The sequence below is a fragment of the Vombatus ursinus genome, unplaced genomic scaffold, assembly GCF_900497805.2.
Source record: "Vombatus ursinus unplaced genomic scaffold, bare-nosed wombat genome assembly UNPS02009205.1, whole genome shotgun sequence".
Lineage (NCBI taxonomy): Eukaryota > Metazoa > Chordata > Mammalia > Diprotodontia > Vombatidae > Vombatus > Vombatus ursinus.
Genome location: NW_020948983.1, coordinates 1,154,744 through 1,171,523, shown reverse-complemented (window position 1 = coordinate 1,171,523; position 16,780 = coordinate 1,154,744). Strand labels below are relative to the sequence as shown.

Sequence of the window (16,780 nt, the reverse complement as noted above, 5' to 3'; positions counted from 1 at the left end):
TAAGAGGAAAAAAAGATATGGCACGTAACCGAGACAATTCTGACCTGACCTAAACAGGCTGTTTATGTACAGAAATGAAAAATGGGATATAAGATTATCACCATTTCCTAAAGAAATTAAAATACTAAATCAGTAGTTACAATAAGGAAACCAAAACCTCAACTGGTAAATACTTCATTTCCTTGTCAAAAGTGATACAGCAGGTAAAAGCATGAGTTTTTATAAACTCAAAAAATCTCAGAGTAGAATAGGACAAAATTATGATCAGTAAGTGAATAAGAAACAGAGTAAGAAATGGTAAACAGATATTACAGATGGAAAATTATAAAGCTCATAATTAAATAGGTATAGAAGAGTTGTATTGCAGCTTTGCAACCAGGTGGTGCAATAGATAAGGTGCTGGACCTGGAGTCAGGAAGATCTGAGTTGAAATCCAGCTTCAGACACTTACTAGATATGTGATCCTGGGCAAGTTACTTAAATCTTTGTTTGCCTCAGTTTCCTCAACTATAAAATGGGGATAACAATACCCACCACCTTCCAGAGTTGTTGTGAGGATAAAATAAGATAGTATTTGTAAAGCTTTTAACAAGTGCCTGGGACATAGTAGGTACTTAATCAATGTTTATTCCCTCCCTCCTACCACATTGCAAAACTGCTCCACTTTCACCCCAAAGCGTCTATCTGAAACAAAGGGCTATATTTTTTAACATCCACAGTGATACCATATGGCTAAGGGATATAAAATATCACAGTCTCCAAAGAATTCAAGTTAAGGGTCACCCAAAGGTCAATGACAATGCACATGACAGGCATACACAGACTGCAACAAAGTACCAAGAGGGACTGCGCGGGGAAGAAAATGTAGTAAAAGAAGCCAGACATAATTGACCAGAAAAGAAGTGAGGGTTGGTTACACAGCACAAATGAAGGCTAACTGATAGACTGCTTCCTGCTCCACTGATATCCATGCAATGTCAAGAGATCCAGAGGAAGTCCCCCTAAGCACAATGGGTAGACTCCCCATTGTGGGGATTTAAGGTAAACATCAGCAGAGTGTTCTGCACAGGTGAAGCACTGATGAAAACCTAGAACCATATAAGTAAAAGTTTTTAAGAGAATACTTAACTTACAGTGCACACAATTTTAAGATGATCTCTAAAAAAAATAAATCCAAATGCTTCTGGGTCATGCAAGATAGTGGTCTTTCTCCAGACCACTTTAATTCTTTGAAACCGCCAAAAAAAAGATTTCAGATCTAAAGCAATTACAGCAAAATCCAGTTCAAAGAGAGAATCCCCACAAGGTAAAATCCTTATGAATTAATACCTCTCTCACCTGCCATCATACTTCTGGCAGGAAAGCACAAAGTAATTCACAGGCTTGAGCATGAGGCCCACATATATTGGGATCCAGACTGCTGCCAAGGCTCCACTTCATACTTTATCTTTTATGTCCACAACTCACAACAGTAAGCAAACACTGACCCTGCCGAGGAGCATGAGGAGAAATGATGATAGCTGAGTAAAAGCATCCCTTTGACTGGGCCCAACCCCAGGTTATCGCTCCCCCCACTCCAACTCCACCCCTGTAAGACTTCAAAGTAGTATACAGAGACAACTTCGGAGTCACAGGTATTCCAACAGAATGTGACAAATCAAAAAGCCCAAATGCCACAATGCAGGAAATGCAATATAGCTGATGTGTGGTTTTGCTGAACTTCTTTATTCCCCTTTTTTTTATTCTTGTTTGGAGAAATGCTTTGATGGGAAGGGGAGGGATATAGAAATGAATATGATGTTAAAAAAAAACAATAAAAACATTTTTGAATGCTAAAACTAGATTTCCTCCCCCTCATCTTAAAACACTAATTTCAGATTAATGAGCTTGTGATTTCATGTGGGCACTCTTTCTGCCAGTACAAATGGCAATGTCTGCTTGCCTTCTCATCCTATCATTCCTGTCCATGTCTTCCCAGAAATCCTCCACAGGAGTATCTATCCAATTGTACTCCAGCCTCTGCTTTAGGACTTAATCTTTCATAGGTACTTAAGCTATCCAGCTGTTTTTCTTTAAATGATTAGCTAAATTCATTTTCATCCAAGCCCTTTAGTATATTTTTTACACTACTTTCTATGTGCATATTACAGGTAATATGTTTTACCCTATTTACTTACACACAACCTGCTCCTACTTTTCAATGCCCTAAATCACCTTCAATTTAGATTCTTTGGAGATGAGGTACAATTTGTATCAATAAACACCAAGTTTGTATCATAACCGGGAGAATATTGATATTAAAAAGATTAGTTTGTGTTTTAGGAAGCAGCGTAGGACCCAAGTGCCAATAATTTCCCAAAAGTAATCCAGCTCACTCTCCTATTAATTTTAGGCCCAGTTCACTGTTCACATGCAAAATCATTCCAGATATACATGCTGATAGAAACAGGCTAAAAATGAGCTGTCCATCTAATTGCATGTCATAATCTGGAAAACAAGCATTCTCCCATTATCCATTTTCTTCTTCCTGTGCACGTTACCAAGCTGATTACCTTTTTAGAGAGTGTGGACCTCACTGAGGTAGCCTTAGGACTTGACTCAATCTGAACAATGTCATCCACAGACAAGAATATCTGGAGAAACTCATCACTATGTTTTGCAAGTAAGTGTATGTTGAATTAAACAATCTGGTATTTAAAAACATTAAAATTTAAAAACAATCATGTATTAAAAATCCTTGGCTGTTTCTTGTCTCCATTGACAAGGAGACCAAGAGTTTACCAGTTTAGGTGATCTGGGGGCTCTTCAGACTCCATGTTGTGACAACTTATTCATATAAGTTAAACTTTTCTAAGAAATAGTAATGATGGTAAAGCTAATAAAAGCTAATGATGTTCATTTAGCTGCCATTTTTTCAGAGTCAACAAATTATTTAGACAGGATGACATACAGTATTTTTTCTTTATCCTTTTTTTATAATTTGATGCTTATTTTGGCCTTTGCTTTTAATCAGTTAGTTTGATGGCAGAAACAAATGATTAAGAAATGTCTCCAACATCCGTAACCTATAATTTGCTATCTAATGAGATAGAGCCAGTTTCATCCAACAATGAATCAAAGTGAGACAGTAACTCCTCTTTGAATCCTGGCCACTAGAGGGAACCAAAGATGGGGCAACACTGCTGTAACCCATGTAACTCACTTGCAGCTAAGCAGTGAAGCTTTACCAGGTCAATCTACATAGACTGATAATGTGAAGAAGCAGCAGGAAACACTGTGTGCTAATAAACAATGTGAGGGTATAGTTCTACCTTCTATCCCCCCATCCCACTGCCAGCCTCCCCTCCTCCAGGCACCTACAACTGGAGGTATAGCCATCAATAATATCTTCATTTACAAAGGAAAACAGGAGTCTGAATAGCTCTATATCAAATGTTATATGAATAAAGAGAATATGATCATATTTATTATTCATCACTAACAGTAAAACATATATAACTGTAGAACTGAAAAAGAGCTGTTATCTCAGCCAAGGTTACCCCAAAGACTCAAGTAAACACCAGAACCTTTGATAAGTCCTCGTTCGCAAGAGCGTGTTCATCTCCAGCTCTGAAGAAAGGAGCCTAAAGAGGGCATGTTCCTTTCCAGAGTTTAATATCCTGTCAACAGTTGGTATACAATTACTCTTAAGAAGTATTCAAGCATCTTCATTCCCTCTAAAGGATTGCCGAGCCTGGTTTTGTAACATGTTAGGGAATCTCCAAATTTTCAATGGATGTCAAAATTCAGACAATTTTCATTTACTTCAACTTAAATACAGTACAGTAGGGCACTTTAGCAAAAGGGGTGTGTATCACTCAAAAATTATGTTTAAGAAAAAATAAGATATGGTCAACTAGATATAAAAAATTTCTGAAAATTCTAAAGGAAAGTTTTCCAGGAAAAAAATAAAAATATATAAATACCTTAAAAAAAAAGTGCTCTATGCATGTTTTGTTAGCTTAGGACTAATAAAATTTTATTTTACATAACTCAATTTGATTAAAATGTTGTCTATTTAGAAATGCAAAGGTCCAAAAGTAATCATCTCCCCCACCCAATTTTTACAATTTGGGGGTGGGGGCAGTGTAAAGGCTGTAAGGGTAAAAAGTATCTTCCCTTCTAGGAATTCCTACTCTAGGAAACCTCTAAAACAGGGGTTCTTGATCTTGTTGCGACACGAACCCCTTTAGAAGGCTGGTTAAGCCTATGGATCCCTTTTCAGAATTTTTTATATGCAGGAAATAAAATTTAAAGAATTACAAAGGAAACCAATTACATCGAAACACAGTCATCACACTATTTAAAAAGCATATTCATGGACTCCAGATAAAGAACCTCTGCTATCAAACTTCACATAATGCAATAAAATCTCTTACATAACCCTCCCATGGAACCTATCCCCTATTTTAACACTATAAATATCCTATCTTGTGGAAACCCATGTTAACACTGATCAAACTACTAAAAAGGTTTTCCTTCAGCTGCAGCCCTAGCCTATGAGAGTTGGTACTGAAGCATAATTCAATATACCTTGCAAATCCATTTTGTAAAAGGTCTCTCTGGAGTTTCTGATCTTGAGCTGCATATTGCTGAAGCTCTGATTCCACTGCAGGTGGGAGTATGTTTGGGATGAACTTAGAAAATAAAGCTGGTGCCATCTGAACCCACTCTGAAAGGAGGAAAAAAAAAGAAAAATTAAATGAAATGAGGAGTTTGGGAGTTTATTTTGTTTAAAAAGCAAAATCTATACCAAAGTAAACTTTAAAAGAAAAAAATCATTAAAAGATCTCATCTACTACTAAATTTTAAAACTTGACTCTCAATTGTATGCCAGCCATGTACACTGCCAAAGATGAATAATACTGTCACTACCCTCTAGGAACAGGTGAATATAAAACACACAAATAAGCATGGAACAAAATAGAGTGTGGTAAAGATGCTCAAAATGTTGTGAGAGTTTTAGTAGCGACAAGGACACTTTTTGGGAATGATTGCCAGGGAAGAAATTTTTGGTCTAGGCAGTCAGAGGGATTTTGAGTGGAGACACAGGGAAGGAGGCTACTGCTCCCTTTCTATTACCAGTGGTAGTACCAATTCGTTAACTGCTTACAGATTAAGAGTAAGAGGTAGAAAAGGGGTGGAGGAGTGGTATATGCACAATTGCCACTGTTCAGTTGTGTCCAAATCTTCGTGACCCCATTTGGAGTTTTTTTGGCAGCAATACTGGTTTGCCATTTCCTTCTCTAGCTCATTTTACAGATGAGCAAACTGAGGAAAACAGTTAAGTGACTTGCCCAGGATCACACAGCTAATAAGTGTCTGAAGTTGAATGTGAACTCATGTCTTCCTGACTCCAGGTCTGGCACTCTATCCACTGTGCCCCCTAGCTGCCTGTATGCACAGTCACGAGGTAAATAACAAGATGCTGTTGTGTAGGCCCCTGATATCCTAGGAGACGGCTGGAAGGATGTGAATCTAGACAGGAGTTAAGGTGAGTTTCTGTTCACCTACATAGCAGGAAAATTTGCATCCCCTCTCTTCCTACCCTAATCATCATGAAAATTATTTTATACATATATATATGTATATACACACACACAATCACACTGCCCTGTATTTAGAACTCTACAACTTCTTCATAGAAAAAAAAAGATCTTCCTTATCTCAGAACATAGTAATGCTACTTTAAGCCATTGTTAGTTAAAATTTATCTTCATTTCTACTAAAAAAGAAAGAACTTTTAGGTGCTCTGGGGAGTTTAAGATGAAAGAAAGAAGCAATGTGACTCAGGGGACAGAAAATAAGGCTTGAAGTCAGAAAGTCCTGAGTTCAAGTCTTCCCTCTGACTGACTGTGTGATACTTAACTTCTCCACTGCCCCAGGCAATTCAAGACAACATATATCTAAGAATAGTTGCTAATCAGTATAGATAGAGAATCTGGTTCATCTTAAGTTCCTTTTACCAATTGAATCATAAGTGCAGACCCTTCCCTCCCTTCCCAAAATGCTAAAAGAAAATAGGTACAATGTGGTAAGTAATGGTAACAGTCAAATGCTGGGTATGTAAGGGTTTGGGGTTCTTAAAATCATAAATCATGTCTTTTTTAGGAACTTAATCTTTTTTAGATGAGTGAACATAGTACAATACAAACTCCTCAATAAAACAGAAATACAGAGTTCTTAAACATCTTCAGTGCAATTTTAAGCTATCAAAGCTTAAAACTGTATTTTACTTTTAAACTTTTTAAACATTTTCAAGACACCCTCCATAATGGCTAGTGCTAATAACATAAAGGTGCCAAAAAATAAGTCCCTCAGAAAATATCTAGACCAGCAAAGGCTGTCTAAATGGGGAAAAAAAAAATGTTTAACAGGTCAATTCTTGAATATCAAGTTCTTCTCACAATATTATAAATTCTCTTACTAGTGCCCCAGCCTAGATAAAATAACTTTTAAAGAAACATGCACCAACATTTCTTTTTACCCTAAGAGATTAGCCCTATTTATTCAAAAGCCACATGCAATAAAGCTGTCTATTCAGTATACAGAACTCCAAAATGCCACAAAGTATCTGGTTGCCATCCAACATGAAAATATTACTCATAGGCTAACCCTTAGAAATCATATGAGCTCTGTTCAGTACTACTGTTTAATTTAAAAAGCTCCAATTCAGTTCAATAAGATAGGTAATAGATTATTCAGGGGCTTCTAGTCAAAAATTTTCAGGTATATAACCTAGTAAAAACCTGACACAAATTTGTAATACTTCACATTAAGCTTTTTAAACAACTAGGGAACCACTGGTATTAATAATAGTCTATGGGCATTAGGAATTTCTAGGAAATTAGGAATGGGGGGGGCAGTCATTATATTTTACATCAACCTTGACAGGCTTCATTGGTTGACTAGACCAGAAACTTTCCTTAGAATTCTCAACAGTAATACAGTAATTAAAACTAAATTAGATGGGTATGGCATTTTACCAATTAAGGAACACTTTATTTACAAATAGTTATTAAATGTTTTACAGACTCATCCAAAGAAACATTATCTAAGTTTGCAGGCTGTAAGATAATGTTCCACATTGGGAACTTAAGAAACTGTTCCTGTAAAGTATTTTTAAAGCTGCGTTTTTTTTTTTTAAACTAAGGGAATTGCTTGGGATGTTTTCCATTCAGATGGAACAATGATTCAAAACTTTAGTCTGATATTCAAGACTGCCCATATCTGCCAGATTATCACCTTTATTTCAATCTCATCCCATGCTAACATCCCATTACTAATCTTATAATTTAGTTTAACTGCTCACTGACTCCAAGGATCTTCTGTACTCCTCTACATTTGTACTTTTGCTCCTGTCATTCCACAGGCTAAGAACGGCCTTAACCCCCAATTTTTCCTGGTAAAATACTACTATCTTTCAAGACCTTACTCAAATGCTGCTTCTTCCATGAAGCCTTCCCTGCTCCTCTTCTCCCAAGAAGAAGCCTTCCCTTCTCTCACAGAATTGATGCTGGACAATATATCTGTGAATATCTAGTCCAAATCGTAACAAAAAAAATCTTCTAGTTTCATACCGAATAAGTAGTCATTCAGCCTCTGCCTGAAAACTTCCCAATGAAGGGAAACCCACAACCTTCAGAGTCTGTCTTCAAGGAAGAATTAGTTGGAAGAAGCTAGGCCGTTGTGATACACTTATCAAGTTCTTGAAGCCTGTTCTACAAATATTCTTGGCCTCTAAGTAACCTCTCCAAAAAAGATTGAATTTCAAGAAACACACTACATACAGTCCTTTTGGAGGGCATACTCACATCCATATATCTTATACTCAAATTCAATAAACAATGAGTAAGTGCCCATGAATAATATAATAATGATGACGATGATGACTAACATTTACGTAGCACTTATTGTGTGCCAGTCACTCTGCCAAGCACTTTGCAATCATCTCATTTGATCTTCACAATCCCTGAGTGCTATTATTTTCCTTGTTTTACAGATGAGGAAACTGACACAAACGGGTTAAGTAACTTGGTCGGGATCACACAGCTAGTCAGTGTCTAAGGCTGGATTTCACTCTAGGCTCAGCACCAGGGATGCAAAAACAAAAACTAAAAAGTCCCTGACCTCAAGGAGTTTACATTCTATTAGGAGGACACAATACACATACAGAAAAGTATACTACACAAAGTAATATGGAGAAGAAACTAACCACTGAGGTGATTTGGAAAAGGTTGCACCTAAAAGGAGTCTTGGATTCTGAGAGGCTGATCTCAGGAAAGAGAGCACTTGAGTCATGGTGATGAATGATATGAATGCAGAGGCAGGAGATAATGTCAAGTTCAGGAAGAGCAAAGAGTCCACTTTGGCTGGAATATAGCACGAACGAAAGGGAATAATATGAAATAATGTCGAAAGGTATACTAGAAACTAGGGCTTGAATGCCATGCTATGGAATTTATATTTTGTGGTAGAGGGGAGAGAGAACTAGACTTGGTTTTCAAATTCCTTTGGTAATTCACTAGCCTGTGTAACACCAGGAAGTCAAAATTACCTAGGTCTTAATTTCTTTATGTATAAAATAAGGGGGTGAACAATTCTATATTTCAAATCCTTACAAATAGCCCTGTGAATACCCTTATTTTACAGGGATGAAACTGAGCTTCAGATTGATTCTGGGTTACTGGGTTTGATAACTAATAAATGCTGAATACCCAGATCTGCCCGAACAATGACAGCACTCTACCTGTTAGTCCATCCTGCCACTAAATCCTATAACATCAGGAGCCATGTTTTATCCATTTCTGCATTTCCCCTTATGACTGGTACTGGGCACAGTAAGCTCCTTTAAAATATCTGTTAAATTCTATCTGGACAAGAAAGCCTCTTAGGGTTTCCTTCACAGTTGGGCTGCTCTTATTTCAAGACAGGTACACTCGAAGAGCATGCAAAAATACACCTATGAATGTGTGGGTCTTAATTGCATTAATGCATACAGGCTTTGGAAATATTTATTTAAAACCAGCAGCACTGTTGTGACACTTCCAGACCAGCAGTTTACATTTGTGTCTGGTAAGATAAAGCTATATGTATATGCAAGGCAAGAAGAAGTAAAGATTCTTTAAAAGAAGTATATATCAATACACAAAAGTTAAAACCTGAAACATGAGATTCAGTTTCTTCAAAGGATCTTTTTTGCTACCATTTAACTCCTTCTTTTCCTAAGTCCTATTTTAGAGTACAATTTTGCCTAGATCACTTGTTCTCATGTCACGATGATAAATACCACTCCATGCTATGTGGCAGCGCAGTACAACTGAGAAACGGCTAGTCTTGAAGTCAACAAGAGCTGAGTTCAAGGGCTGCCTCTGATACATACTAGCTAAGTGAACCTGGCCAAGTCACTGAACATCTCAGTGCTCCAGGCAATTCTCTAATTCCATAGGAGGCAGAACAGTTGTATGTTGGCATTGGTAGAGGGAGTTTCCTCACCCAGCATTCCATAACCCAGTGAAATCAAAGGTATGGAGTTACTCCACTTTACTCCCAAAAGAAGCATTTAAAACTTCAAATATTTTCAAAGCAGTTACTTCAGAACTTTGGCTTCTATTTAACACCTAACTTTTCTTTTCTTTTTTTTGGGGGGGGGGATTGGGGTTAAGTGACTTGCCCAGGGTCACAAACTAGTAAATGTCCAAGGTCAAATTTGAACTCAGGTCCTCCTGACTCCAGGGCCAATGCTCTATCCATTGCACTACCTAGCTGCCTGCACTTAACTTTTTAAAAGCCTTAGTTTTCTCATCTCTAAAATGAGGGTGATAATAATAGCTACAACCCCCCCAAGGTTGTTGTGAGGATCACATGAGGTAACATATGCAAACCTTAAAAGTGCCATATACACAATAGCTAATATCTACCATTAGAACAATCTATAAAGTGGTAAACTAAATTGACACAATGAAATGTCCTACTATTAACCTTCACAGAGGAGAAGATTTAAAATATACATTTAATTTTTAAAAAATTAAGCCATTTCACTATTGGTTGAGGCTGACCCTCAATGTTTTCAATCCTTTTCAAAGGAAAAAGGTAATGTTTACCTGGTCTAAGTGTATACAGGCCTTTCACAATATTTGCCATAGTTGAAGGTGTTATTTGAAATGGTGTTGACTGGGCTTCTAAAAGTAAAGCTGAAATAAAAAAGAAAAAATGGTTACAAAGGCTAAAACCCTTACTAGTCCCCAAGGCTGCTGTTTACAACCTTCCTGTTTCACCTGCTTCTCTAAGAAAAGCTTATCAAAATTTCTACAAAAGATCTACATATAACTAGAGACAGTAATTGCTGGCTTACTAGTAAACATGAGAGTCTGTGGGAATGTCTAATGGAAATGACTCAATTCCCACACATTCTAGCATATATCACATTTGAATATTGACACCATTCATGTTACTATAATGAATGAACTTGTAAGTGCTTCCATTAAGTTGCTGAATCAAACATTTTCACTGAGGCAGTAGAATGTTCTCTAGATTTGATTTTTTGACAATAAATAAACTCAATAAGGTCACTATCCCCTATCTTTCCATAAGAGAATGTTTCTTGGTAAGTGAAGTCAATAAATCCTGACAAGGAAACATTCAGAAAAATAAAATTTCTGGATTGCAATGGTCTGAGTTTATTCTAAACACGGCAGGAGGGCTGATAACTGAGCTGCTTTAATAATTCCAAATGAAAATGAGTTTTGTTTTTGTTACTAAGGATTCACTGAGATTAATTAACACTTATTCATTATAAAAATTATTAGATTATTCAAGATATCACAATCACAAACAGATAAAAATTTTTACTATTTTTCCATTAATGTTTAGTAAGCTTTAAGTAATTTTTTGGCAGATACTACAGTGTGAATCAATAATGTTATTTTTTTTTTAATTTATGGTCACTTATTTATAGCTAAAGTCTTTCAAATAAGTCAATAGCAGAGTTTTACTATAGTCTGATATAAAGTTACAGAAAATAATTCTTCATTTATACATACTCAAACGGATCTATGATCTCATTGATTAGGGAATTCATTCCAAGATAGATTATAATTCATCCATATCTGCCTATTTCATGTTACTCAGGTCCACCGCCTCAACAAAGGCTTGCCAAACAGAGTTCATCCCATTTGCTGGAGGCCTTACTCTTTTCCCACAGGGTAGCAATTGTACACAATGGCTGCTTATCTGACACACACATCCCCTTGCTATGTGACCAGACTTCACTTCTGGTCATGCAATTCTCTGAAGACATCTTTTACTCCTATTTGTTAGAGTTTCTTACTTGTTATGTGCTGCAGGCACCATGCACTCCTATATTGCTCTCTGTGTAATACTCATTTTTAGTTTTCCATGCCATGTAGCAACACCAGTAAAATGTTAGTATTTAAAATATGGGCCGCCTTTGCCTTTATGAGAAATTTTGTAAATGGTAAAAAAGCTTAGCAATTCCCCTAAAGTAATCCAGTCTGCTCTCCTCTTGTTTGTTGAACAAACTCTGTAAGGCACCTATCAAAATACATGTTGATATGTAAGCAATAGATCAGGCCTACACAAGAAGTTCTTCATTCACTTGGTCTTTCCTATGTGTATGAACAAGCCAAACTTCTTTGAATGGTTACATATCTCTTCCAGGAGGCTACATATTTGGTGCAACCAGCATAGTACTATCCAAAGACAGGAATATCTGGAGGACTTCACAATCCGGAGATTATCCCTCCTTAACTTGGACTGTGAAGGCCAGATCTCTTTCATCACAATGGTAAATACCTTTGGTGAGAATAAATCTCCCTGTTTTACGCCTCACCTGATGTTTATTATCAGAAGGTCACTGAACAGGATTATTTCTATTGTTACATCTTCTAAGAAATCTAAGTTGTCCTGATGCATGGATGGAAGACATCTTGTAAAAGATCCTATAAGGTTGTGTTTTGTTTTACCAAGTCAAATTCTTTCATAATCAATAAGCACAATGGGATCACTGTTTATGTAATTTTTAAAATGAGAAGTATTTCCAGGAGAGATATGAGAAACTTCTTTTTGACAAACTTAACCTTTCATCATTTAAAAAATGTTCAGCTAGTTAAACTTAAAGTTGACCTAACGAAGCATATCACCATCAATATACATTACTCATTTAATTCTAATTTCATCTGGAAAAAAATCTTGACTATATTTAATGCTGCAACAGCTTTTACATTTATATCCCAATTTATTAATAACAAATTGTCAAGAAGGCGAATTCTATATACACTAGAGATGCACTGTTGCACATTCTCTTTTACTTTAGAATATTTAAATTAAATGCCAAATTTTAAGCCATATCTAAAGACTCCCCAAAACTTCAAGATATTACCTCTACCCTAATCCTAGAGCAATCAACAGGGGCATTCAATAAGCACTGCTGTCACTAAATTCTCACTACTCAACCCAATGTTTCAGTAAAGGCAAAGGTAAATGCCTCAGTTGTGTTGCCAAGTAACATAAACATCTAGATATAAATACTACACATCTCAAAATACATTGTGCCAGGCAAATCTGAAAGCTTTGGGATAAGCACAAGTTAAGAAACAGAAATAAATTTAACTGATGGCTCTTTAAAAAACAAAATATACATAAGAGTGAGATACATATATATATGTATATATGGAGAGAGAGTTTTTTTGTTTTTTTTTTTAGTAAAAAAAAGATCACAGTGTGGTGTAGGAAAGAGTACTGGAGTCAAAGAACCTAGATTGAAAAGCTGGCTCCAACACTTAAGCATGTATATAACCTCTGTAAGCTAAGTCATCTGACCTCAGTTCTCATATTTATAAAATGGGAATACTAATCGTATTACTTACTTTCTAAAGTGACAGGAAAGTGGGAGAGAGGAAGCACTTTGTAATTATAAGCTCATGATGTTATAATAAAATGGAGTAAATATGAAAGTACTTTGTAGCCTCAATGCTTACGTAACTTATACTTAAAGTTAACATAATTGAAGCTGTTATTATCACTGATGATAACCAAAGAGGAACTGTGAATTTTTGTCTAACATATTATTCCTCTTTGAGGACAAACCTATTTAAAAAAGATTCCAATTCTCTTTTTGTCTGTCTCTCCCTCCCTCCCCGCCTCTCTCTCCCTTCCCATCTTATATTTCTCTTCAAGCAAACTATTTTGCTAATTTTGATGTGCAAACTGACATCGATCTCTTTGCAAATCAAAACACTCATATCCTGAGACACTTTCTGAAATTAGCTAATCAAAACCTTTGCATCTTTAGCTTAGCTTGCTTATTCCTCAAAGAGTTATCACAATGTAGCTTCTTTTGGCTTATAATGGGCTTATAATGACCTTACTTCCTAAAGCGTATTTCTAGTTGAAACCAAAATAACTATTTTCTTTCAAATGAGAATACAATTTTTATATCAGCCAGAAGAAGGTATGTTTTATTCTACTCAGTCAGATATTCAAATAATTGTACTACAGGTACTTAAACAGAATATTTTTATACCTGCAATCAAAGGTCAGTGTTTGGAATTATTCATGAAATAATTCCTCTCTACAAATCACAGGTTCAGCTTTGGCTTTTGGTCACAAATATTTTCTGCACGTGGCAATATGCCTTCAACAACCAGGTCATGCTACAAGACAAGGTGCTATTCAGTTGATATGATACCACTTTTCACTGGAGAAAAGAGGGTGTTTACCAGCTGAGTGAGTGTGGAAGGACTGGGAAATGTTTTCTATTTCCATTTCTAAAGAAAGGTTTATAGATGAGTTGGTAGAAGGAAACTGATAAACGGGAGTTTAGGTCCATAAACCATGAGGTTTTGTTTTTTTGTTAGAAAAGTTAACAAATATAACTACATCACTATTGTTTAGATTCTTTATAAGACTTTGAATTTGAGAGTCTGGTCACCTGTTCCTTCCTGAGTGCTTTGATGGAGTAAAAAATGCAATGTAATTCTGCAGACCAAAGGAATGATCACTCCTAGAGAACAGACCATTTCTATAAAACTTTTATGCCCTATATTAGGTGACATGAGTCTTCTCAGAAAACCCACATATTTATGAAAAGATTCATGTTTTCACTGAAAACATCATAGTAAGAAATCTGACCAACCCCTCCTCCCCAACCTAAAAATAGCAATTATGCCTTCACAAGTATTCAAATAACAAAACTACACAAAATAGGTAGTCAATAGAAGAGTAACATCTTCCTTAACACTGGGAAAAGAATATTTAAAATGTATAGGTAGGTGGTGGAAAGTAAACACTCTGGCACTCCCTACATTCACTAGGTGAAGTGCAAGGAGCAGAGAGATGTTTTAGAGTAAAGTAGATAGAACAAAGTAGAGTAAAGTAAAATATAACAAAATGTCCTATCCCATAGCTGACCAGTAGTTGCTATACATTCATGGGATTTAAAAATATTCATGGAGTTACTTGCTATATTCCCCCTTGAATAAGTGGGAACATTCAATTAATGCCCATCCGTTTTTGGAAGACCAGAAGCCTTTTTTTTTTTCATCTCTTTAGCATCATGTAAATGATAATAAGCAAAGAAACCTTTTATTCATTTGACCCAAACTTCTAAAATCTCTGAAATTCCCTAGAGCTGTGATAAATGAGCAAAATGAAATTGTTTTCCTAATTACTGCCAAATACAAACAGATAATTATAAAATAAATAAGTTTTTTGTCAGCTGGTATAATTTCTCTGTAGGATTTTGGCAGTGTAGATTTTCAACATGCTATATATACCATTTCACAATGGAAGAAACATGAAAATATCAACAGTCTAGGGAATACTTATTAATAGCCAGAATACTACCAGGTGAAATGTTTTAAAACATCTGCCCAACTTTTTAAAAAACAAATGGTATTCTTTTAAAATCCTAGGCATCTAAAATGATTCTATGATTTCTCAGGAATTAAATAACAGATACAGATAACTTCTACCTTTTACCTTCACAAATCGTTTTTTGGATGCTAGTTATATACAACCTTCAAAGATGTCAGTGACTCCCCATACGCTCTCACCATTTAGCTTTATACAATGGATTCATTCAAACATTTATTCATCCAAATACATACTGTGTAAAAGAAGCTGAGGGAGATAGTTATTTACCAGATATAAAATTCCTTCCCCTAACATTTTTTTACTGTGTGATTTTTAGTATGTCACCTAACCTCTTTGCTTCAGTTTTCTCATCTGCAAAAATGGAGATAATATCTGTACTATTTCACAAGGCTTTTGTAAATGAGATAAAAGATTTCAAGTGCTATATAAAAGTCAGCTATTACCCAAATGCCATGAAAAACTAACACATTGCTTTCTAAAATTATCTCCTTTCATCTCTCTTCACAGTATGTTTATATCACCATTTAATATTAAAGAAATTTCTTAATGAGTGATGAGGCTATATGAAATAAAATGGAATATAAAATGAAAAGCTAAATAGAATGTTTATGAACTGACCATTAAAGTCAAGGAATCTGGGTATTAAATCAGACAAAAAATGAAAAATATGCCCAGATATTTTAAAATAAAATCCACTACGCATTTTCATGTTATATGCTAATTTAGATGACTTAGTTTTATACAGTTCCAAGGCAATTAAATACTAGACTATTCTTTTTGTGCCTTTAATGCCAAAGTATTATCATTTTTCAGAAATAAAGTAAATGATATAATCATGAAAGCATGATTCTTCCAAAAGATTAGTTTTAACCAGAAACCTTTGCCAGAATAATTTTAAAGCCTCCTCAACTTTCAAAAGTTAAATATATTTACTTACGCATTAGGCTGTAAATGTGCTTTTCTGCAACATGTTCCGTAAACAGCTTTATAAGATCATCTTTTAAGTCTCTGTTAAGCTTGGTTTCTATGTAAAATTTATTCTGGAAAATAAGATTAAAAATAATATTTATAAGCAAATAATCATTCCAATGAAGTGATTCACTAAAATACTAATAACATTTTTACTTTTAAGTAAGGGGTGCCAAATCTCTAAAAATAGTTTCCACCACAAATATCAAAGTCATCTTTAGTTTTAAAGGTATAACTTTGTCCAACATTATGAAATAATGCTAAAACCCACAAATTTTTAAGTTAAATAATGTTGTTGATTCTGTTTCAGTCAATTTCATAGAACCAAGGCAAGTAGAAATGAAGACTTCTCATTAGAGGAGAAAACAAGGGAAGAAGTTGTAACTTTCCAACCATTCTCAGGTAAAAAACTGCATTACAGGAGAAAAGGTAGCCAGGGATGCAAGAGGTTAGCGCAGTACCTGAGTTGGGCTTGTCTCAACTAATTTAACTTTGTTGTTACAACAAAGTTTAGAAAAAGAACTAAAGATATAGAGTGGATTCTTTTCTCTCTCCCCCATTCTGTTCTCTATCTCCCTCTCATCTCATCAGGTTACTCATTACAAAATAATAGATTAGTCTAAAATCTTTGGTCCCAATTGGAATTAAGGAACCTTATCAATACTTAAATCAAACTTCTAGGAAAAACTGTGCTCATCTTTTTTAAGGGTGACTCCACAAAAGCAAGAAGTCCTTGACTAATCCATGTAAGAGCAGCACCCTCTCTCTCCATGCATTGACCAAATTAGAGTAATGATTAGATTAAGGAGAAATCTTTTGATTCTTCAGTTCATGCATGTATCTCTAGATTATCTTTGGTGAGGAGCAAAGGAAAACT

At 35.4% G+C, this 16,780-nt stretch overlaps 1 protein-coding gene across 2 annotated transcripts in view; it reads right to left on the bottom strand.

Moving 5' to 3' along the window:
• Nucleotides 1-16,780, bottom strand: part of CACUL1 (CDK2 associated cullin domain 1) — an 83,371-nt gene that overhangs the window by 10,963 nt on the left and 55,628 nt on the right. For both annotated transcript variants that reach the window (XM_027851557.1, XM_027851558.1), the window contains exons 5-7: nucleotides 15,872-15,974; nucleotides 10,143-10,232; nucleotides 4,573-4,711 (exon numbers count right to left, since the gene is read on the bottom strand). In XM_027851557.1, coding sequence (XP_027707358.1) covers nucleotides 4,573-4,711; nucleotides 10,143-10,232; nucleotides 15,872-15,974 — 332 coding nt within the window. The remainder of the gene's footprint in view (nucleotides 1-4,572; nucleotides 4,712-10,142; nucleotides 10,233-15,871; nucleotides 15,975-16,780) is intronic.